Here is a 23,939-nt window from a genome sequence, read left to right on the forward strand (position 1 = left end):
GGGGAGGGCCACCTTCCAAGTGTCCCTGTGGCCTCCTGGCCCCTCCGCCTGGCCGAACCGCCTGCAGCTGGAGAGCTGCCCGCCCGGCTTCCCCAGTGACCCAGTGCGGCCGGAGCCAGCCCGGCCGGGCAGCGGGGCCAGCTGGGCAGCTGCTCAAGTCCGCGGCGGAGAGGCCAGCGGAGACGGGTCTCCCGGGGAGCTTGGGTGGGCCCAGCAGAGGCAGGAGCCTGGGTCTGTCGGCAGCCTGCTCCCCGCCTCCTGGGGGCGCATGCTGGCCGGTCCCCTGCCTCGGCCCCAGAAGTGGGTGTTAACCCCTCGAAGGTGCCAGCCCCCAGCTCCGTGCTGAGCCCCGCAGGGCCAGGCGGGGCTGCCCAGCTTTACCCCGAACAGTGTGAGTGTGCAGTTACGCGGACGGTAGCCGCGTGAAGTAAACAAAAAGTCAGTCCTGTCGGCCACCGTTCGTCCTGCACGGCGCGGCGGGCGCTGCTGACACGCATGTTTTCCCGTGATCTCCGTGAATCTCTGCATCGACCGTGCCTTGCGGGTATCACTGGGGACAGGGTGGGCGTGAGAACAAATTATACAGCTGTGGGGGGTGGTGACAACTCACTCAGCCCCAGGGCCCCCCCCCCCCGCTGCCGGCTGCCCCCCCATCCTCCCCACCCCCGCCCCTCTCCCCGAAAGCAGCGGGTTTGGGCCACCAGGCACGGGTGTCCTGGACAACCAGGGGCTTTGTATTCCCAGGTTAGACCCTTAACCGAGGTTTGTGAGGCTGGTCCCATTGAAGATTCACGTACTTTATACAATAATTTAAATGAAGTGTCATATTACCGTTGCAAAAGCAGTGTCATCGTAGAAAAGAGAAATGCAGAAAAGTACATACGAAGAAAGTAAAATTTCCTCCTCTCCCCCTCCCCCTCTCTCCCTTCAGCACCCCCTCCTCTCGCTTTTTTTCCCTCTCTCACCCCGAGGAGAAGAAAGTGCAAGTCTTCCCCGCTCCCACCTCCCTGCCCAGGCAGGGAGCCCCGCCAGACTTTGCCCTGTGTGTGCTCACACCCATGTGCATGCCCACACGCACACACACGCACACTGGGTTTGGCTTCGTTTGGGTGTGTGTGTAATGCCGTCCGTGCCACACGCAGGGTGCTCTATCCACCCTGGGGGCCCCGGCCCAGGCCCCTCGAGGACAGCCCTGGCCCATGAGTCTTACGGACCCTCCTCGAACCCCCCCCACACCCCGGGTCCTCAGTTTCCTCAGCTCCAAAATGGGAGTGACAGGACCCCCCTCGCCGAGCTGTTTGAAGAATTAGAGACAGCATTCCGCAGCTCGTGGCTGGGCCATCGACTGAGTCCCACCTGGACCAGGGGTGGGTTTTTTTTGTTTTGTTTTGTTTGGCTGAACTAGATCCAGTTTTCCCCTCACGTCAGCCCGAGAGAGTATGTGTGGATTTTTGTTTATGCCCCCCTGGGGGTGGGGAGGGAACAGCTGGGACCTCCCACTGCAGGACTGCAGCGACAGGCCCGGATGTGACCTTGACCCCTGGCGGGGCAGGGGCCAGAGTCCCACAGGCAAGGGGGTGGCCGCCCACCACTCTGGTGTGTGGAAGCACAGTTTGCAGGGCCCGGCTGGGTGGGCCCCGGGAGCATTTTCGGACGCACTCCCACTGGCCGGCCAGAGGGCCAGCGCTCGGCTTGGAGGCCATTCGAGCTCCCAGCCGTCTGGCTTCCTGGCTCCCCTGACAAAGCTCTGGGTGGAGGGGGAAGGGAGGGAACGAGAGTGTCACAGGCCCAAGCTCCTTGTCCCGCCGGGGCCTGCTGAGGGCTGTCTGGTACCTGGGGAGCAGGATGCCCTCACCCTCCCCAGCCCACGGGTGGGCCTCCCACCGCTTCCTCTGCAGAGGGACACACCCAGGCTGTGCCTCAGGGGCCAGTGGGGAGTGCAGGGAGCGGTCACGGGGAGGCAGGCTTCCCTTCCGGGCTCGGAAAGGACTTGTCAGCGTGGAGCTGGCAGGGTGCCGACCAAGCAGCCCAGGGGCTCTCACCAGCCTCTGCCTTCCGGCGGGTGCCCTGGGGGCCGGACCGGGGGCTGAGGCTGGGGCTGGGGCCGGGTGCCTGGAGGCCCAGCTCACATGCGGCTGCCACTCCTTGTTTGGAGGACAAGAGAGGGTTCAGTGACCCCACCCCCACCCAGAAAGTGGACATGCTCTTCATTCATTCCCTCAAGGGCAGCCAGCCCTGAGCGGGTCCCAGGGATCCTGAGACAGCCAGCTTTTACCCCGAGTACACAGTCTCGGGAAGAAAGGGGACACAGAGGTGACCAGGCAGTGGGGACAGGCCAAAACTTCAAACTGTGGGGAGCCAGAACCTCAAGGTAAGCAGGTATTTCAACTGAGGACCAGAACGCTCTCTCCTGGCCATGCTGGAGCGCAGCCTCAAAGAGGAAAGGAGGAAGGAGGAGAGAGGTAAGTGAGTGAGTGTGTGTGTGTGTGTGTGTGTGTGTGTTGGGGAGCAGGCCTGTGTGCCCCAACTGGGGATCGCCCCGCAACCCTATGTGCCCTGACCGGAATCGAACCCATGACCTCTTGTTCTATGGGTCAATGCTCCAACCAACTGAGCCACACTGACCAGGGCTTTATATATACATTTTTTCCATGTTTCTAAGCTGTAGGGTACGGACCCGTCTGAGACACCTCCAGTGGCCATGCCTCGGAGCAGCCTTGCCACTCTGCAGGCTCCCGAAATGCAGACCCACACCCTGTGACCCCTCTCAGCGATCACCAAGACGTCAGGGTGGAAAGGGGGACCCACGAGCCACGTCTTCCTCCTGGGACCCCGCTGTCTGACCCGAACCGGCCCGTGGGCCTGGGCTTCTCTGTCCATCTCCCTCAGCGCCTGGTCGAGGAGGCCCTTTGCCCCGAGCACCTGCGCCAAGCCCGCCCCACCCTCCAGCCTGGAGTTCCCCAGAAGCCACGCTCCAACTGCCCCTGCCACCCGCAGCCCAAGGGCCCTCCCCAGCTCCCTCCCCACGACCCCGTCCACGCCCAGCAAGCTGGTGTAGCGTCCCAGAGTCCCCCCCCCCACTTTCTTCCCTCTGACCCTTCCACCTCCTTGCTCCCCGTCAAGGTGGGGGCTCTGGGCCCCTGGCCTCGGGGAGATACGGACAGGGCGCACTGTCCCAGCCCTCCCTCCCTGGGACAAGAGAGGACCCAGGGCCCAGGGTGGCCGCGGAGATAAGGCCCGTCCGCAGCACTGTCTGGGGCCCCCAGCAGGCCCGCGGCACCGTGGGGACTGCGCTGCCTCATGCTCCTCAAAGGCCTGCTTCACCCCTAGTCGTGGCCCAGGGGCCGCGCCCAGGACCTGGCCCTGCTGAGGCCCCCCCTCGGACACAGGGTTCCGAGCGCCACCCCCAACCCGGAGCACGAGGCAGGGCGGGTTCCACCAGAGAAGCAGAGCCAGTTGGGGGTCGGGGGGGCGCGTGTGAGCATGTGCGTGGGTATGAATGTGTATACGAGTCACAGGTATTTATGTGTGTGTGCGTGTACACACAGATACACATAGATACGTGTGTGTGTGTGTGCTGTAGAAGCCAATTCCAAGTCTTTTGGGGTCTAATCTCACACATGTGAGGTTAACATCAGACAGACAGACAGACAGAGAGTGATTGGCCGAGTGGGGGAGTGGACTGCACGACTGCTGGGCTGGGCAGGCAAGTCCGCAGGGCCGGCGGCTGACCCTCTGGGGCCGGGCTGCCGCCGCAGCCCCCGGGCGGGACCCCTCCTGCTCCGGGGGCAGCTCTGCTGTGTCCTTACGGCCCTTCCCTGGCCGGGGGAGGCCCACCGCACTCTCAGGGGCGGTCCGTACCTCCAGGCCCCTGACTGCCGAGCTGACCACACGGACGGGATCCCTTCACAGCACCCCCAGGTCAGTGCACAGCTCAACACCTGGGGGCGAGAGCCTGGCCGGCGCGGCCTGCAGAATTGGCTGCCACACGCAGGGGCAGGGCTCCCGCATGCTGGTGGGCAGAGGCGAGGACAGGTCTCAGCCTGGACACCACCATCTCCAGGTGCCATCCCCCCGACCCCTGCCCGGGCCATCACCCTGGTTGCGCCCTTGTTGCTCTGGCGCCTCGCTCTTTCGGCTGGCTTGGGGGGTGGGTTCTGGGGCTGCAGAGCGGGCTCCCGGGCCCCAGGGCCTTCCCAGAGACACACGCCCTCCGCTCCCCTCCTCTCAGGACTCCGCGGAAGGACCTCTGACCAAGCCCAGGGCACCCCTGTCCTCCGACCGGCCCTTGCTCGTGGCCTCCGGGCCACTGCCTTCACCTGCCCACAGGGGAGGGGCAGCCGGGGCCCAGTCTGCACAGGTCAGAGGAACGGGACGGCGGGTGGGGCCTGACTCCAAAGTCCTTCCCTCCCCACCTGCCGCCTGAAGATAAGGCCGAGACCGAAACTCGTCCCCATCCCCGAGGGAAGGAATGCTTCCAGTCCCACCCGCCCCCTGCCTGCAGCTCACTGCCTTATCTGGGCAGCTGACCTTCAGCGTCTGCAGGTGGTCACGAGCTAGGGGGAGGGACGCCCGGCGGGGGGCCGGGGCTGGCTCCCGCCGGCTGACTGTGCGCCCCTCCTCAAGTCCGAGCCCCCTGATGTCATGTTGTAGCGTGAAGTCAGCTGCGTGGGGGCATTCGCACACGGAATCGGTGCACCCGATGAACAAGCCCCCCCCCTCACCCAGAGGGGCGCTGGTCAAACAGGACGTCCCCCCCGGAGGGGCTCAGAGAGCGTGTCTTCCTGCTGGGTGGGGGTGGGGGTGGGGGTCAGTCACCTGCTGTTAAGTAACAACCCCCACCCCCCAAAAACCCTTAGCGACTTAAAGTGACAGTGGCTCATTGTCTCTCACGATCCTGTGGGTGGACGAGCTGGTTCTCCTGCTCCGTGCGGCGTTGGCTGCGGCCACCGTCACGGCCGCACTCACTCGGCCCTTCTCCCCCGCAGGGCAGCCTGGCTCCCCCACGGCATGAGGGCGCGTTCCAGGGCAGCCGGACGGCAGAGGCCGCCCGGTCTCCTGAGGTCAGGCCCGGACCTGGCCCGCGTCCGTTCCGCCAGGTTCTGTCGGGCACACACGTCCCAGGGCCCGTCCAGACCCGGCAGGCGGGCCCTACAGAAGATCACCGGCAGGTGTGCTCCCCGGGGCCGCCACGCGAAGGCCGGGCCCAGACTTGGGGAGGGGAGGGCCCCAAATTCCTCGCAGCACGGGCACGAGTCCTGGTGCGGCTCCAGGCCGGGCCACGGGGGCTCCCCCACGTCCCCCCACCTGCTGTTCACGGGGGCCTGGGGGGCTGCCGTGACCGGACCGGGCCCTGTTCGGAGGGGAAGGCGCAGGGGCTCAGAACGGACTTCTCGGATGGAAGCTGGCCCTGGACGGGACGGGACCGGCGGTGGGGGCTCGTCAACACATCTCACAACGTAAGAGACTCAGTGTGCGGGGCGTACACATTTGCGCAGCTTTCTAGAAAAGTCACTTGGCCACGGGTGTCAGGAACTTCACAACCCCCGTATCTTTTGAGCTGATCGCTGCTCCTGGGAGTCTAACTTAAGGGACTAGTCAGAAACGGGGGGAGAAAGCGCTTCTCTCAGCGCCCATCAGAACTGGAAAACCACCTGAACACCCCCCCCCCCGCCCCCGAGGACGGGCTCGTGGGACCATACCCGAGGCCCTGACGGAGGATTCCGCAGCCGCCACGCAGCTCCAGGCGGCCGCACCGGGGCACGCGCTCCTGGGTCTCAGGTGCCGGGTGCTGCCTCGTGGCCTCTGGCCTCCCAGTCCCGGTGCAGCCCTGCGGGGAGCGGACCCTCGGGGCCAGGGAAGGTGCCCCCACCCCCCGCCCCGGTGGGGAGGACGGGCCCTGTGAGGAGCTGGTGAGCTCAGGGACGGGGGCTGGGGGCCTCACCCCGCAGACCGGCTCCAGCCGGTCCCAGCCCCGCGGGCCTCGGCCCGAAGTCCTGGGGCTGTGACCGGACCTCTCTGTGCGCTGGTGCGGCCTTCCGGCCCAAGCAGGAGAAGGGACACAGGGAATGGCCCGGGAGGCTATGTGCCGGCCCATGTGACTCCCGGGAACCTCGGGGGACTGGGATCATCTGGAGGCCGGAGCCGGGCGCGGGGGGAAGGCCGCAGCGTTGCGCCAGGGCGGCTCTGGGCCAGAGCGGCTCCGGGCCAGAGCCAGCGAGAGCGAGGGAGCCGAAGTCCCGCTGGGCCCGACACCCGCAGGCCGGCCCCTCCCTGGGAAAGCTGCCCACTCCCGTGCAGGCCTGGCTGGCTCCCGGTCTCCTGGGCGGGCCGGTGGCCCCACTGCAGCCGCCGCCGCCCTCTCGCCTCTGAGCCCGGCTTCTCCAGCTCGGGCCAGGCTGGCTAGCAGGCAAGCTTCCTGGGAGCAGAGAGCCAAGCAGAGGGGTGGTGGGCTAGGGTCTGGTGGGTGGGGGCCTCCCAGGGGCTCCCTGTGCCCCAGAGGCAGAGGGCCTCCGGGGACAGAAAGGAGAGAGGCCCCCGGGGCCGCACGCTCAGTTTCAGCTCCGTCAACCCCAAAGCTCCCTCGAGCCCCTTTGTGACACCCCTCTTGCCCCTCCCGCTCGGCCCCACCCCTCCCAGGCAATGGCGGGTCTTCCTCCCTCCCTTCCTCCCTTTTAATAAGTCATTAAAAATAATGACTTATTTTTAACGCCAGCATTGCGCGTGAGGACCACAGAAGCCCGTCCGGGCACAGCAGGGTGTTGGACTGAGCAGTGGGCCCGGTTCACGCCCCTCGGCAGGCGCTTCCCGGGTGTAGGAGTGACGCTGCACCCAGGACGCACACTCGGCACCGAAACTCAGGGTTCGCTTCCTCCCTCTGTCACCGTGGGGCGCGTTGCGCTTCCCAGAGCTTTCTGTGAGTGGAGTCATAGCGCATACACCCCCTTCCGCCCGGCTTGTTCAGCTCAGCACAGCTGTGCTGTGATTTATCCACGTGTCGGGTGTGTCGGTAGTTCTTTCCTCTCACTGCAGAGCGGTGCCCCAGGGTGGTCTTCCGCTCTGAGGATGTCTTACCCGCGAGCCCACAGCCAGGGTGACAGCCGGCCGCCTGGACGCCCACCGCGGGGGCAGAGCGGGTGGAGCGGCCTCGGGGCCCCAGGCGCGGAGACCCGTGCTTGTCGGGCCTGCCCGGTGCTTCCCGCGGGCCCTGCCAGCGAGGCTGGCTGCAGTGGGCCTGACTCAGCCACCCTGAGCGAGGTGCTGTCCCATGGGCATGGGCTGCGACGGTCTGAAAGGACCGTCCAGCCTCAGGCTGCCTGAGGAGGGACGACTGCTGGGACACACGAGGGCCGAGCCAAAGGCCGCAGCGGAGAGGCTGGACAGCGGCAAGTGTTGGGGGCTTTGAGAGGCTCCATCCGACCTGCCCCCCGGGGGGCCCAGGAGGGCTGCACCCAGGGACGGGGCTGTTCCCTCCGAGTCTCTGCTCTGCCCGACCCGGGGCTCCGGCCAGCAGGCAGTGCGGGCTAGGGTGGCGCTGGGGGCCCCCCACCCCACGGAGCCCCTCACAAGGACTGGGAGGCTCACCGGCCCCGTGTGCTTCCAGAAGTCTCTGCCCACTCTCGACCCCTCACTAGGCTGAGGACGGATTTCAGGGTCTGCGACCCAGGGGCGCTGGAATTCGGACGCGACAGAAGTCTCACCCTCTTGCACCCTGTCACACCCTGTCACACCCTCACACACCCTGTCACACTCACACCCTCTCACACCCCGACGGCAGCCCGCAGCTGGGATGCCAGTCCTGCCCTTGGAAAGCAGAGCTGGGAGGCACCAGATGCCCCTCAAGCGCCCAGCCCCGTCGCAGGTGGAGGGGCGGGAAGGAAAGCAGCCAGCAGCCAGGGCCCCGGGCTGGGAGGGGAGAGGGGACCACCCACCGCTGCATCTGAGCTGGGCACACTCTGCTTGGAGGACAGATTCTGCAAGGATCAACGTGGAAAAAGGGGAGTCCGCTATGGGGACTGGGGTGGACACTCGCGGGGACACCCAGGGACTGCAGACAGCTGGCGCCGTGCGGCCTGGGGGAGGGCGGGGAGGTGCCCCGGCTCTGTGTGTGTCTGCCGGAGCCTCTCTGAGCGAGGTGGCGATCGTGACCCCTGCCCTCCCCCGGTTTCTCCCCCAGGTCCCTCCTGAGGAGGCGCTCCTGTGCCTAGGCCACCCTCGTCCCCGAGCTGCAGGCCCCCAGCCCACGGGGGTGAGGGACGTTTGCATCCTCCCAGCACCACAGAGGCCAGCGGGGCGGGTGTGCTGTGTGTGAGCACCGGTGACGGGCCTGGGTGTGGCTCCCAGGCTCCCCTCGCGCCCCCTCTGTGGCCAAAGGACAAGACTGTGGGACGTGGACATGGGAGCGAGAGACCAAGGGCAAACCCAGCTTTCCGGAAGCTGGGCAACCGCAGCAAGGGAGCCGGCGGGCTGCAGGTCCCGGCAGGCTGGGGGCCGCCCCCCTGCACGACTGAGCCGGGGCTCCAGGAAACAGGACCCCCTCACACTCGCCTCGGGGACGGGGTCACCCCCAGACACTGCCCAGAAGCGGGACAGGTGGTCTGCACACCCCCAGAAGGAGCACTCTCTGCCCGTGGGTTTAGGTGCCCGAGGCAGGAGTGGACGGCAGGCTGGGCTCTTGCAGGACGTCCGACACGAGAGGGAACACGTCTGCACCTCCGTGCGGGAGCGTGTCGTTGCTATTGGTTCACGTTTTCAGAGTGGCTTCACTCCGAGCGTTTCCACATTCCCCTCCCCCTACACGTGCACAGCCTCCCCGTGATACGTGTCCCTCACCACGGAGGGACGATTGTCACAGTGACAGCCAAAGGCTGTGGTTTGCATTAGGGGTCGCTCTTGGTGTGGCGTGTTCTGTGGTCCGGCTGCTGAGTGACGTGTGGGCATGTACCCATCACAACACCCGACAGCGCAGGCCCGCCGGGCCCCGCCTGCTTGTCCGGGGCCCCGCAGGCCCCGGCACCGCTCACGGCTCGCTGTCTCCGTGGTCTCGCCCTGTCCGGAGTGTCGCAGAGCGGGGAGTCTCAGATCACGTGGCCTTTCTGGACCGGCTTCTTTCACTCAGCGACGGGCACTCAAGCTCCCTCCGTGCCTGCGCATCACCTCGCAGCTCCCTTTTCGGCGCTGCGTAATATTCCATTGTCTGCACCGACCACAGCCTGCCCTTCCCCCACCTCCACAAGGGCATCTGGGCTGCTTCCCCTGCACGGACCACAGCCTGTCCACCCCCCACCTGCGGAAGGGTGTCTGGGCTGCTTCCCAGTTTGGGTGATTAGGGATGAAGCTGCTGTGAACATCACATCTGTGCGTGGATATCAGCCTTCAGGGCCTTTGGGTAAATGCCACGGAGCAGGGTCGCTGGATCCTGAGAGTTTGTCTAGTTTTTTTTTTTAAGCCGAAATGAAATGTATTGGCTCATGTAACTGAACAAAGAAAGTGAAGCTGAAATGTGGGCTTCAGACAAAGTTTGATCCAGCAACACAAATCATGCTACCAAGAACCTGGTTTCTTTTCACCTTTCTCCTCCGAGTTACGCCACGCTGACTCCAACACTGCACGGCTGTCCCTGCTTGCTCCAGGACCCCCCTGCCTCACAACAGAGCACTAGCCAGCGCCAGATCTTCAGCGTCTTGACATCACACTACCTAAGGAGCTTTCACAGAAGTCCCACCAAATTTCTTCTCCTATCTCAGTGGCCCTGAAGAAGGAACACAGTGATGGTTAAAAGAAGCAATTTGATTTTTAAAAAGATTTTATTTATTTTTAGAGAGAGGGGAAGGGAGAAAGAGAGGGAGAGAAACATCAGTGTGTGGTTGACTCTCCTGTGGCCCCCACTGGGGACCTGGCCCACAACTCAGGCATGTGCCCTGACTGGGAATCGAACTGGTGACTGTTTGGTTCACAGACCCATGTTCAATGCACTGAGCTACATCAGCCAGGGCTGATTATATATATATATTAAAACATTGACATCATCATGATGGAAAAATTTAGAATGCCATTTGCATTGCAATCTCAAGGTTTTATAGTTGAGCATTACTTTCGTTTTGAGTAACACATGACGTAGTGTAGGGCACCACAATGTTTCCAGTGCTCGGAGGTCCCTACAATCTTAATTCAGCCCCGAGAGCCATCAACGCATCTCGCCTCCTCCAGGCGAAGCCTTGATTCCCAGCGCAGCGTTCATCGACGGCAGGCTCACTAGGAAGGGGGGCCGTGAAGAGCTGAACCAGCTGGATGGGTGACGGGCCCCTGGGAGGGCTCCGCCCTGTTCGTGCTTCCGCCCCTTCGCCCGTCCGTGCCGTGGACACGCCCAGAGAGCACCTGCGGAGGAGGCCGGCCTGCCGTCCCCTCGCCAGGCCGATCCTGGACTCCCCCACCTCTGCGGAGGGCGACCAGCTAGAGCTGTGCTGTCCTCTTACACAGGGGTCCCTAAACACATGTGACCTTGGTCCTTGAAATGTAAATTTAGAGTGAGTAGAATTAAAAATTAAGTTCCTTCGTCTTATTAGCCACTCGGTACATGTGGCTGAGGGTCACCACGTTGGACAGGACTGCTCTAGAACATTCTTATTATTGTTGAAAGTTCTGTTGGACAGCCCTGAATTAGAGGATGGGACCGGCTGATGTCCTCTTGCTGGTGTTCACGGTCAACGGGCCGCCCAGCAAGACGGCTTACGGGGTGAGGCAGCGACTGCCGGGAAATTCTACCTGCTCCCGAGTCGTTCCCCCCATTCTCCCCGGACCGAGTTAAATGTCACCTTCTCTGTGCTGACTCACTCCCGCCCTGGGCTTTTCCACCGCAGGCCATACACACACAATATTCCACGTTTGGAGTTAAATGTGGTCACGTATGTTGCAGGCTTCCCCTGTGTTGCCAGCCTTCTGAGGGCAAAGTCTGTCCAGTTTTGTAAGAGGCTGCTGAGCCGTCTCCTGGCGTGGCCCCCACAGGGTGCATCCTCCCCGCCCCCCCCCCCCCAGTTCCTGTGGCGGCCGGTGTCTCCCCGGCACTCGGTGCCGCTGGTGTCCTGGGTTCTGTCATCTGAGTCGCTGTGTAATGGCACCTTCCTGTGTTGAGCTTGCCTTTCCCTGAGGAGAGAGGGTGTGGAGCATCTTGTTCCAAACCGAGGCACCGACCACGTGTTTTCTAGGGAGACTGGAGGAGAGCGGGGAGGCCATCGGTCACCCCAGAAAGAGCATCTTCATGGACACAGCACGGAGGCGTGGAAAGGAGTGGGGCTTTGGGGTTGGGCGTGCTTGTCCCCTCTTCGAGGAGTGGTCTCCCGAGCCTGAGTGTCATCTGAGACACGGGGCGACCTCCCCCCTCCACGGGACCCGGTGAGGATTCATGGGGTGACCCAGCGCCTGGCAGAATTCAGCACACGCTACGGCAGGGATGGGAGTCGAACTGCCCTGGACTGATGTGCTTAAGAAGCAAGACATCGGGACGATGAGCAGACCATTTTTTCAAGGCTACACACACACACGAGTTCACAGAACGGCCGCTGACCATGAAGTTGCACTTCACGCAGGCAGGGGAACAAACGCAGACCAACGTGGTGCGATGTCAGGAGACAGACGCACACTCAGTGGGTGGGCGTGCGAACCGGCCCGCGTGGGGCGGGCACTTGGCCCCGTCTACAGGATACGGAAGGTGGTCTTAGACTCAGCATGCTTCTGCCGAGAACACCTCGTAATTTCCCCTTATAGATACCTGAGGACAGGTGTGGGCGCGTGTTCTGCAGCGATCAGGGCACTGCTCAGGGGATTCTACCCGTGTACCGGGGTTCGAAACAGCCATTCAAGAGAAACCAGGTCCAAGGGAGAGAGATAAATGGGAACATTAAAAAAAAAAAAAAAAAAAAAGGCAGGACGCGGCTTGCAGAACAGTGGGAAGAGTGTGCTGGCGTCTGCACAGCTGGGAGGAATTATCAAAGGTTATCTCTGGGCCATGAGACTGCACGGCAGGAATGTTTCCCTCGGAGGAAAGGTCTCACGGAGCTCTGACATTCCTCCCGGTGGCCTCTGCTTTTTCCTTAGCGTGTGGTACATTCACGATAAAATTAACCTTTGACTAGGAGATTCGAAGGGGGTGCTGGCTAAAATTCAGGACCAAGGGGGCATGTGTGCGTGAGCCGGAACCAGAGCAGAGGAGACCACCGGCTGTCACCTCCCGCCCACGGGGACTGCCCCTGGGTCCCTGGGGAGGGGGGAGGGGGAGGGAGAGGGCAAGACCCAGCTCCACTGACGGTCTGGGTGGCCCCTGTTCGCTCACGCGGGTCAGCACTTGCCGGTGAGATGCAGACGTTGCTAATACTGGGCGACACTCACATGCTCCCAAAAAGGGGAGACCTCGGGGGTATGGCGGTCACAACGGGTAGCACACGCCGCAGTCCTGCCCAGGTGCAGTCCGCTGGCTCACCTGCGGGTCCTCATTCGCCTGCCCCGGGGGCTCCTTCCCGAGGTCTCATGGGCCCCGGAAACCAGCGTTTCCCGAGCCTGGGGTAGGGACTTCAGCTCCACTGCCTGCTGCCTAGCGAGAGACGCTTCCTGCTCCGCGGCTCGCGGGCCACGGCCCTGCTCAGACTCCTCGCTGAGCTGCTTACTTCCCCATCCTCCCTGCGATGCCCGGCTGGTGAGTGGGCTCAGCGGCACCGACCCCCTAGTCAGGACCCAGCCACACCCGGCATCTGCCACGGAGCCAGGGCTGGGCTGGGTGCCAGTGGTCCAGGGACACGAGAGGCGTGGGGAGAGCCGGCAGGGCTCCCTCTGGTCACACCTGGAGCGCTGGATGCTGGGAGAAGGGGCCTGGGGCTGCCCGCTGGGAGGCCATAGGAGCCCCCTGCTCCAGGGGAAAGCCAAGTTTTGAGGCAGAAATTAGGAGCTGATAAAGGGAGAGAGAAATGCAGCAGGAGTCGGGGAGGCAGCAGGTGTGAGGGAACCCGGGAGCTACCCGTGACCTTGGCAATAGCAGAGCCTGGGCAGGGCCCCTGGAGAGGACAGCTGAGAGGCCAAGAGCGCCCCCTCGAGGATTCTTGACTTGAGGCCCAAGGGTCAGGGTGAAACAGACACAGATTGTCGTGGGAAGTCTACTGAGGAGCTTATTTCATTTATTTGTTAGAAATACTGGGCCTGGCCAGAAAGTTCATTTAGGTTTTTTCTGTACACCGTCTCTAGTAGTGCTCAGCTGTCTTTAACTTTGAGACAGTTTTGTTAGTGCATTGTGACAGCTGCCCTATCAGCGTGCGCTTAAGAAAAACTTGGTGAATTTTTTGCGCAGCCATTTTAATATTGACGACGGAAGAAGATACACAACATTTTTGGTGGATTATACTTCATTATTTCGAGGAAGGTAAAAACGCAACTGAAACGCAGAAAAAGACGTGTGCAGTGTGTGGAGCAGGTGCTGTGACTGATTGAACCTGCCAAAAGTGGCTTGCAGAGTTTCTTGGTACTATTGACATTTTGGCCAAATAACTCTCTGCCGTGCGCTGTCCTGTGCACTGGAAGATGTTTAGCAGCACCCCGGCCTCTACCCACTGGAGGCCAACAGCGGGAGAGCGTGGACATACTCAGAATATCCAAATCAGTAAAGTTAATGGTGAAAATGAAAAATGCATCTCCTATTTTTTGGGAAAAAAACTAAGCGAACTTTTCGGCCAACCCAGTATGTTGCCATGTCTATCACAGTTAAGCCCCAGATGACCTGGATGTGCTCACAGGAGCTGTTTGATTTAGAAATTCTGACGAAACAAAACATTGCTGGTAGGGTTTCAATCCACTTTGCTATGCTTTTGAAAACCAAGAACACCAAGGGCTCTGGTCTAACGGCATTCATCCGCAGCGTCAGGGGCCAAACTTCTGTAACGGGGGCATGACGGAGGGCTCCCCACCCGAACAAGTGCTTGGGTCGTTTCGGACACCTGTGAGGGGAAACTGAGGCTCGGAGGAGACCTGAGGGTGCGTGCTGGGGAGGAAGGGGAGGGTGCTAGGAGATCCCCTTCGGCCGTACCATTTCACAACCTCAAAATCTGCCCAACGAACCAAGGAAAGGTCCATTCACACCGAGTAACGGGAAATGACAGATTATGAAATAGACATATAAAATTTAATCCCTTTGGCTTAAAATACATCTTCAAGGATGCCATGAAAAACAATAACAAAATCAACTTCGTAAAACAAAATAGAAAATGTTGTTATACGACCCGTGTCCCATATCTTATCTTAGAAAGCCAGCGATTCAGTTCACACACTTCACAGGATACGTTAACATGAGAATGTAGCTACCCACCCTCCTCTCTCGAACAAGCTCCCTGAACCTGAAGACACCCGTGATTCATGTCAGAAGACGGCGCTTTCCAGCAGTTCCCGTGTGGGAGCGTGTGCACGGAGGGCTCCCCGCCACGGTGGCCCAGGCTCGCGAACCCACGCGCGTGTCCTGCAGGTGCCGTGCACCCGACGGCTAAGGGGCGGGGTCTCCGACGCAGGGCAGGCAGGCCCCGCCCCCAGCGGGATGGCCGGGGTGCCCTGCGGGCCCCGCCCCTGCCCTGCAGCAGTGGCCGTCCGCTCACTGCGTTGGGCGCGTGTGACTCGCCCACGGGCCCGTGTGTCCGCGCACACGGCGCACAGGGTGCACGGGAGTCGCAGCAGCGCTTCCCTTTACTTCATTTGTTGCACAGTGCAGAGACCCAGAACCGACACTCTCAGAAGCCAACAGAACCTGTGGCCGGGGAAGGAAGGCCCGGTCGGGCTGCGGAACGGCGGCCGCAGAGGGGCGATCTGGCGGGTTTTGGGTTCCGGTCTGCCTTGGGGCCGCTGCCAAAAATAACCTTTCACCGGGGCAACGTCCCCAAGGAGGTTCCCACCGCGGCTCCCCACCGCGTGGGCACGGACGCTGTGTTTATATATTATCTATTCATCGGGTGTGTATGTACACATTTACAGACACCGGCCTTCGAGAATGTATTGCACTCATGGACCCTGGAGCGCCCGCGTCACTGACTCACGCGGGCGCCCACTGGAGTTCTTCGGAAGGCAGTCGCTGAGTTAAGACAGTAGCGAGAGAAGACTCAGTGACACGCTGTCTTTGAGTAAACATCTGGGGAGTGACGGAGGCTAAGGGAGGAAGGGTGGACCTTGTGTTCCTGGGACGCCGCTCCCGCTAGCCCGAGGCAGGCGGTCAGGCTGAGCTCAGGCCAGGGCGCGAAGCCCCTGAAAGCCACGCCCACCGCCCTTGCCCAGGCGCGTGGGCCAGCAGGCCGGCGGCCATGGGGCGAGGGAGCGGCCCCGTGTTCTCAGCCTGACCACTGTGCTAGTCACCTGAATAGTCAAGTCACCTGAATCCAGTCCAAGATAATATTGCATGTAACCTGTGATAAAAATACTCTTATAAATAACAGCAGACATCCTACAGGTTCCCAGAGAGTCTGTTAAGTGTCGGAATGAGGTTTTCACTTTAACCCTAAGTATCTGTATCAGAAAAATGTAGTAACAGTCCGTGGGGGTGCGTCATCGGCACACCGCCGTCTCCACACCTGGCGTGGCTCCCAGTGGAGAGGAGACCCTCCCACTGGTGCCCGTGTGTTTGGAAGGCGGCTAACCGGCGACCGGACGGCTTCGCCAACAACGGGACCTATGTGACACCTTCGCTGAACTCGTGGGCACCCGGGGGCCGGGCCGGCCTCAGATCTCCGTGAGGGTGAGCCTGTAGGACCCGCCCACCTCCTCCATCTGCAGCTGGAAGGTGTCCTCGTTGGAGTAGTGCTTCACGATGTTGTCGTCCATGTTGACCAGGATCCTGGAGGGGGGGCAGACAGAGGCGCTCAGTCCCGCCCACTCCGGGGCCAGGCCGGATTCGCGGGCCCCGCCACTCACTAGCTGTGACGTGTGAGGCACTCGCTGAGCCTCGCTGTCCCCAACTGTGATGGGGGGACGATAACCGTGCCTGTCCCACGAGGCCACGGTGAGGCTTAAACAAGGTAAAGTGCTGGTGACAGCGAGGCGCATGTGTGTAGCAGAACACGCCGGCGTGCTCCCTGTTCTGGGTCAGCACGGAGGGATCACCCAGCAGACAGCGGCCACGGCGATAAACGCGGGAGGGCGCAGGAGCAGCCCTTCCCCGGCCCGGCTTCAGCAGGCACGTCGGTGACGTTCACCTGTCTGAAGCCACAGCCCCCCACAGACGGCCTTCCCGGCACCTTATCCCCCAAGTGCCGGCGAACCACCGCCAGGCCCAGCCCTGCCCCCCGGGGCCCGTCTACAAGGTTCCCATCGGGCTTTGAGTTTACACGATGATGCCTTTCGTACATGTGCCGAACAGCACAGACACTCAGACAAAACGGAACTAAATGGGTTAATTTCTGGAGGAGGGTGCGCTGCCCTGGGGCCGAAAACGGGGCCCCAGGCAGGAGTGCGGGGCGGCAGGAGCCCCGGCCCTGCAGCTGGTCGGGACTCAGCCCGACTCCAAGGCCTCCGCACTGACCAGGCCTGGTCTCCGGCGAGCCTCAGGCTCTGGGCCTGCGCAGCCGCGACCGCCAGCTCTGCACGGTGGCGCCCACCGCAGAGGGCCACTCGCAAGGGGCAGCGCCGGCTGGCGTGGGCGCACGTCTCCCAGTGGGCTCTGGGGCTCGGCGCCACACCACCGCTGCCGCGCATGGGAGGACCCACGAGGGAGGTTTTACTTGAGAGAAAGCCCAGGAGGACGTCTGAGAACGGCGATCGAGGGGCCGATGTAGGAGGGAGCACGCTCTCGCATCCCCGTCTGTTTCCAGACGGGGCGCCGATGCGCGAGGGCGGCAGGGAGCCGTGAGACGCCAGCCTCGGGCGGGCAGCGGGCAGCGGGCAGAACTCACCCTTTCTTACACTTCTTGAATATCTTCCCGATCTTGTCGTGGGGAACGTCGTATTTGTCGGAGATCTGGAAGAGCAATGAAAAACAATCACGGAAGGTCGCGCCGATGGCTTTAACACGCAAACGGCATCGATATGGGGGTGGGGCAGCCGCTCGGCTCCGCTCTGCAGCAGTGCGCATGCGCAAAGGCGCACGGGCGCCCCAGCCCGCACCGGGGGAGGGGCGGCGCCTGCCTTCCGTGGGGGCTGGGATCAGGGGCTCTATGCCCCCCTAGTTTACAGGCGTCCGCCGCTGATTACATAGTCACAGTTTTCAAGTAATATTTTACAGAACAGTTTTTAAAAAATTTCTGTATTCCAGAGGCAGAGGAAGGAAGTGGGGGCGGGGGGGAGTGAGAGAGAGAGAAACATCCATCAGCTGCCTCCTGTACACGCCCCGACTGGGACGGAACACGAAACCCAGGCACGTGCCTTGACTGGGGATCAGACCCACGACCTTTCGGTTTACGGAACGACCCTCCCGCCGACCGAAGCGCCCTGGGGAGGGCCACAGAGCGGCCGTAATTCACCAAAGATCTGCGCAGGGAGCACAGGGGTGCTCGCCGGCCGCCCCCCACGCACCCCGGTTGTACGCCGGCCCTGCACTCGGGTGTGGTGCACACGGGTGTGGCGGGCGCACTCCTGCTGTGGGGGGGCGGGGCCAGCGCTGCCGCAACCCCACGAGCTGAAGTCCACCGTTTCCCCCGGGTTCGCTCTCCGTGTTGCACGTCCCACAGGTGCCCACAAAGCAGAGTGACACCCACCCACCAGGTCACAGGCACTCACTCCGATCACGCACACAAAGGCCTCACTCTGGAGTCGGGAGGGTTTGAACCAGCTCCGTTCGCTCTTAGAGAGCGGGCGGCCTCTCTGACCCGCAGGCCCCCCCCGCCGACCCCCCCGCTCAGTACAGCGAGACTCTCCCCGCACACCCCACAGGCAGACGGGAGGGTCCCGGTGTGCCCAGCACCACGCAGCTGTGAATTCCAGATGTGGGGTTACGGGAGGACAGAGCAGTTCCGTGTCTCACCGCCTGGGAGGAGCACCCCCGTCCCTGACCCCCCACTGGGGGCCACAGGGGCCCCAGAGGGGTCAGGACAACAGAGACCATGGGGGGGGGGGCGCGGCCCATGGAACCTGCTCGGTGGGGCTCCAGTTCAAGGGGCGTCACACGGCGCACACTCACCGCCTCCACCAGGCCCTTCAGAGACGGGCTCCTGAGCATCAGGGCGTCGAAGACCTCTTCCGACTCCTTGCGCACGTAGAGCAGCACTGATCCCGTCGGGGGCGGGGGGGGGCGGACAAGAAAGAAGGACGCAGTTTACTCAGGGGAGCAAAACAAGCAAATGGACCCCGGGTGCCAGGCAGAGCAAAGAGGGGCGTCCGTCCATCCACCCCGAGGGTGGTACCCGCCCCGGTGCAATGCCTGGCCCGAGGAACTCTGCCGGCAGGGCGCTCCAGCCCACGCCCGGGCCGGTCCGATGCAAAAGTAGTCAGGAGGTCAAACTGGGTGGGATCGGTCTGAGCCATTTACGCATCTGACAGATGCACAGCTGCTTCCCAGTGAGAGCTGCCCCCAGGAAACCAGCCAACACACCTCTCTTCGGTTCTTCCGTCCGGGCCAGCTTGGCAGGGGTCTGGATCACAAAGTCGTCCTCGGATCCGAAGGGCCCCCTTTTCAAGGTCAGCCTGCAGGAGCAAAGGCGCGATCAGTGACTGCCACCGAAGGTCCTCGCAGGAACGGAGAGACTCGGGGTACGTCACTGAGCTTTAGACTTAAAACGCCCTCCGTCCTGTACCTGCTCCAGCTTCCTTACCTTGTGGGCGCCGACCTGAGGCCCAGAGGAAGATGGGGCTGACCAGGGCCCCGCCGCTCAGGGGCAGGGCCGGGGGCCCCCCCAGGCGGCCGGCCAGACGCACCCCCCCTTGCTCTGACACCGGCTTACGCTGCCCTCCCAGAACCAACAGCTCCTCTTTGGGAACGCTTTCACGGAGGAGGTGGAATTGGAAACGCATGTAAAGGTGCCGGCAGAGCACGGGCGTGCCAAGGGATGGAGGGAGTGTGAGCAGGGACACGCAGAGCCAGGCGGGCAGAGGCCGACCGATCCCCAGGAAGCCCACGCCAGCGGGGCGGGCGGGCTCTCGGGCTCGGTTTCTCGACCACCCGGCTCTAAGGGCCTTGGATTCTCTGTCGTGGGCATCAGGGAACCTGGGAGGCGTGAGTGCAGTGGTCGCGGGGGGGGGGGGTAGGGGCTCCAGGACCCCCGGGGAAAAGGGACCAGGGAGCAGACTTCGGGGACGGTGCTGGCACATGGCCCCGGAGGGTGCACACTCAGGGGTCGGTGCAGGGGAACGAGGGGTGGCAGACCAGGCGCAGAAGGAGAGCGAGGAAGGGGAGGAAGGGGAGGAAGGGTTGGCGCGGGCATGGCCGGCCGTCACAGGCTGACACAGCGGGCGCCGCCGCTGTGAGGGAGGGTCAGTGCGGGCGAGCCAGAAAGCAAGGCGAGTGGCAGCACCGGACTCCAGCTCGCTGCCTAGGAAACTGGGAGCTACGAGCCCACACTGACACCAGTAAATGAGCAAATCGCAAGCCGGACGAGGGGTGAGACGTTCGGGAAGCTGCAGAGCGCCTTCCCCACAGACGGAGAGAGCGAGCGTGACCTCGCCGCAGAGAAGCCCGGTGACGTCACCTTCACCGAGACAGCAGGGGGACCCCGTTAGTGACGGGGTGGACGGGCAAGACACAGAGAAGACGGACACTCCTGCCCAGATGCCTCATGGAACCGAACTGAACCGGATCGAAGCACAAGGCAGCAATGGACGGACCCAGACTGCGGGACGCTCTACAGATCAACTGGCTGGTAATCCTCAGACCCTCAGCTCAGGGGGCCGACGGAGCTGAGGGAGAAACGGCCCCTAAACACATGGCCAGGCCCTTTCAGACCCGACGCCGTCACGGGGAACAGCTGGCACCACGAGGGGGGCATGCGCCAGGGCTGCCGCAGCAGTGCCTTGGGGTCCGTGCCCCACTCTGGACTGCGGGCGGCAGAGCGGCCCTGGTCGGTCGCAGGGAACACGCCCCAAGGACACGGGGCTGCTGGGCCCAGGCACCACTGGCTCGGGGAGAACCGAGTTCTCTGCACTGAACTTGCCGCTGTTCTGCAAGTTTCAGATGGTTTCAAAGTAAGAAGACTTATTAAGAGAAAACAAGACAAGTCTTACCCTTCACCCTCCAGTTCTTCTGGGGCAATGGGGAGGACCTGAGAACAAAAACAGGTTGCTTTTCGTGTGTGCGCTCCAAACATGTCAGACCACCGCCGGACGCTTCCCGAAGAAGACGGACCCGACCGAGCTCACTCACCGCCCGGTGGCCTGGTTTCTCACTGACCGGACCCTCAGAGGCCTCCGACCGGCCCGGGCTCCCCCCCAGCCTGGTGGCCCCCAGCCTGGCGGCCCCGAGCCCACCTGAGTGGAGCCCACGCCCCCCTCCCCTGCCGAGCTGCTAGCCCGCTCGGGCACCACAGACCGCAGAGCGGAGGAATCACGACAGAGGCTGGGGACCCCCAAAACCTAAGCTGCTTATTATTTGACCTTCTTAAGGGAAATGTGCCAAAGCTTCTCATTAGAACCGAGCGCACAGCAACGGCTTCCCCTGAGAACTCTAAAAACCCTTCTGTGCGGCGCGCTGCATGGCGGGCTGGCCCCGCCAAGTGACGCCCGAGAGCAGGCTGCTCTGGTCAGGCCCCCCCGCCCTCGTCCCTGCACACCCTGCCTGGAGCCCAGCCTCGCCCCTGCTCGGAGCGGGGCGCCCCTGCTGGTCGGCTGCCGAGGCACAGCTGTCCGTGCACCAGGGGCGACCCCGGGACCAAAGCCATGACCTTCTTTCTCGTGGGGGACACCGGACCCCACGCACTCCAGCCTGTGCTCCCTGCCACTCTAGCCTCTTGTAAATGAGCCGAGTGTAAATGAGCAAATGCACAGAGGGTCCGGCTCGTGGGCTTAGAGCTGCATTTCCGAGTCACGGCTGCCCCACAGCCCGTGCGGCAGGGGCCCCGCCGCCCCGACTGACAGGCCGACAAGATGACCCCCGACGCTGCTCGAGGCTCCCTGAGCTCCGGCTTCCGGCTGCCCAACCCCGTCCGTCTGGAGCCTGCCCTCCCCGCGGCCGCCCGGGACCCGGTTACGTACGTGCGGGCCCCGCTGGAGGTTGGCGAAGTGCACGTCGGGGATGAAGAGCACGGGCTGGGTGTCGAGGTCGATGGAGGGCTTGAAGACCGAGATGTCCACCCGCTTGTGAGAGGGCAGCAGCGGCACTTTGGCATCAGCGACTGGGGAGGCAATGGGGACGGCACGGTCAGCAGCCTGCGGGCGCAGGGGACGACGGCGCGTCCCTGCACGCTGACAGGGCTGACCCGGGCCCCTGGGAGACGCAGGTCACGTCACCCGAGCTCAGGAAAACCGTGTCAAGGAGCACGTCGTTTGCACTGACTGCCCTGAGCCCAACTGCACTTCTCCCAATCAGAGGAGGGCCGCTCCCTTTAGACACACACACACACACACACACAGACATACACACACACACAGACACGGACATACACTCGATCCGGAACGCAGGCCAGGCACAACGCACTTTCGTCTGAGAGGCTGGAACACCGTCACTGCGCAGACACAGCCTGGACGGGACTCCACCCCGGCCCCAGCCTCGTTAGATAACTCCCATTCCGACAGCAGTGCCCTCTCCCGCCTCCAACACACACCTTCCCTTCACACCTGCAACCTCAGACCCGGCCCTCGACCCTCGGGGGGACTCGGAGTTCGAGCCCCTGCCCTGGTGTCCATTCATGAAATCACAGCGGCTGTGTCCCGCCCCGCCGTCTGGCCCTGCGGCGCCCAGGGTGCGCCCCCTGGTCAGCCAGCGGCTCCCTGAGTACTCTCTCGGGAGCTGGCCCTCCGCGGCCGTGAGTGACCCTGGCTAAGCGCCGGTGGGCTGGATGCCAGCAGCCCGAGTCCTGCAGACAAGGCGCCAAGGCACAGAACCCCATCTTTTCCTTTTAGTAGATAGACAGGGTTTTGTGAGCATGGAATAAAAGAGAGAGAGAGAGAGAGAGAGAGGGAGAGAGCGCGCGCACTTTCGTGGCGAAGTGTCCAAACAGAGATTCCGCAAACGCTAGAATACAATGTGTGAGAAGACCGCTCCCTCGGAACTGAGACCCCCTGGATTCCCACGGGTGCCGTTCCTCCTGAAAGTCCAGGCGAGTCCCCGTGTTACCGTCGGCTGTTCGGGAGGAACGGGCCTACTTTCCAGGACGGCAGCAGCGACCTGAGCCAGACCCAACGGCCGAAACAGCCTGAACTCCGGAGAAAAGCAAGACTCCTCCCTGGCACTCCCCAGGATGTGACTTAGCGCGGCCGCCCCTCTGTACTGCATCTGGGAAGGGGGCAACGCCACCGCCCCCCCAGAGCGAGCCCGCAATGGCCTCCATCTCTCCCGTCTCCCGCCGGAACCCTTGGGCCCCGCTCTGAAGGGACAAGGTCGGAAACGGCCGCAGGCCACCAGGCTACTTACAGGCGGTCAACTGGGAGCTGGGGTCAGTGCACTTGCCTTTTCTCTTGCTCTGCTTGCGTTCTTCGTCCCTGATTTTCCGTTCGGCTCCCTGCGGGTCAAGACCAGACGAGACAACACGTGACTGGTTGGATCTGACCCTCTTCACGATATTCAGCCCTGACCCTGAGATGGGGGTGGGGACGTCTCCTCCGTGGACACAGATTCCGTGACCCACCATGGCCTTATCCCAGCCGTGTCTTCTAAAAAGCCTGTTCTTAAAACCACCTCTCACTCTGCGACATCACGGAGGGACACAGACCAGGTTCACCCCCACCCAGGAGCCGCTGAGACGTCGACCCCCACAAGATGCGGGGAAGGATTTCTGAGGCCCTGGCCACAGGCCACGAACAGCAACCCCCTGAGGAGAGGGGACAGCGAGGCGAGCTCCGGGGGTCCCGCAGACACCGTCCGATTTTCAGGCTGTGGCGGGGGTGGGGGGTGATGCCTGGTGGTCTCGACCCAGGTTCCCTGGGCTGAGCAGACGGGGCTCCAAGTCCAGAGGTGGCCGGGCAGCGGCCCCAGCAGCACGTGGGAGCCGAGAGACACCGCCCGGACCCTACCAGACAGGCTCACCAAAGTGTCCTTTATCCATGGAAATAACACGAGTATTTCCTCCCTATACAACGTGACCTCGTACTATTTTACGTTAACCACTACGTTCACGGTGAACTTCGTGAGAAGACCCCAGTCGTCCTCTGCGGGGAAGGGCCCGCCTCGCCCCCGCCCCGCCGTGCCCCAAGCGCCCCGCCTGACCGCCGGCCTCACCTTGTCGCAGAAGACCTTGATCTGGCAGTAGGCGCGGTGTGCGGGCTTGTTGCTGCGGTTGCTGTAGCTGTAGGTGTCGATCTGGATGTTGAGGGGCAGCCCCTTCACGCCCTTCTGCGAGGAGAAGTCTGTGCTCAGGCAGTTCACGGAGATGAACACCTGCGGGGAGAAGGTCCGTGAGCCCGGACGCGGGGGCGGACACCCCCGCCCCGCTCGTGAAAATGACGACGTCCTCCTCGAAATCACTCAGGTTTGCTGCCAACGTGGGGGCAGCTCTGCATTTCAAAGAAAATTTGCCAAGACAAAGGGCTCATTTTAAAGCTACTTGCAGGCACGGCAGTGGCAGCTTTCAAGGAACACTGGGCGGTGGCGTTGAAATGCCGTCCGTCTCCGCTTCCAGAACCCCCCCTGAATCCCCCTCGGCGGGCCAGCTGTCTTTCCTGGCGTCCCTGTGAAATGCGGACCGACAGCTCAGGTTTCTGTGCAGCTGTTTTATAACTCAGTCCGAGCTCTCTGGGAAGCTGCCTGCATTTAGGTCTGTACCACTGCTTAGTGCCACCTGCAGCACCCGGTGTCCGAATGTTCCGGAATTTATGTGCTCAGTGAGCTGCCTTACTAAAGTGGCACC

At 62.8% G+C, this 23,939-nt stretch overlaps 2 protein-coding genes across 5 annotated transcripts in view; one reads left to right on the top strand and one right to left on the bottom strand.

Moving 5' to 3' along the window:
• The first annotated feature begins 3,495 nt into the window (after positions 1–3,495).
• LOC123822429 (collagen alpha-1(I) chain-like) lies at positions 3,496–9,276 on the top strand. Its single transcript, XM_045844341.1, has 5 exons — positions 3,496–3,518; positions 3,639–3,921; positions 4,232–4,360; positions 4,989–5,459; positions 8,177–9,276. The coding sequence occupies exons 1-5, from the start codon at positions 3,496–3,498 to the stop codon at positions 8,309–8,311; spliced, it is 1,041 nt and encodes a 346-aa protein (XP_045700297.1). The 3' UTR covers positions 8,312–9,276.
• A 4,866-nt stretch (positions 9,277–14,142) lies between these two features.
• GRHL1 (grainyhead like transcription factor 1) overlaps positions 14,143–23,939 on the bottom strand; it is a 34,091-nt gene continuing 24,294 nt past the window's right edge. For 3 of the 4 annotated variants that reach the window (XM_045844709.1, XM_045844713.1, XM_045844712.1), the window contains exons 9-16: positions 23,312–23,470; positions 22,508–22,595; positions 21,130–21,269; positions 20,164–20,201; positions 18,539–18,630; positions 18,128–18,213; positions 16,905–16,969; positions 14,143–15,850 (exon numbers count right to left, since the gene is read on the bottom strand). In XM_045844709.1, the coding sequence (XP_045700665.1) occupies positions 15,736–15,850; positions 16,905–16,969; positions 18,128–18,213; positions 18,539–18,630; positions 20,164–20,201; positions 21,130–21,269; positions 22,508–22,595; positions 23,312–23,470 (783 nt within the window). In that variant the 3' untranslated portion in view covers positions 14,143–15,735. The remainder of the gene's footprint in view (positions 15,851–16,904; positions 16,970–18,127; positions 18,214–18,538; positions 18,631–20,163; positions 20,202–21,129; positions 21,270–22,507; positions 22,596–23,311; positions 23,471–23,939) is intronic. The other variant, XM_045844711.1, reaches the window with a different exon arrangement.

This window comes from Phyllostomus hastatus, unplaced genomic scaffold, assembly GCF_019186645.2.
Source record: "Phyllostomus hastatus isolate PE091 unplaced genomic scaffold, TTU_PhHast_1.1 phas_contig_402, whole genome shotgun sequence".
Classification (NCBI taxonomy): Eukaryota; Metazoa; Chordata; class Mammalia; order Chiroptera; family Phyllostomidae; genus Phyllostomus; species Phyllostomus hastatus.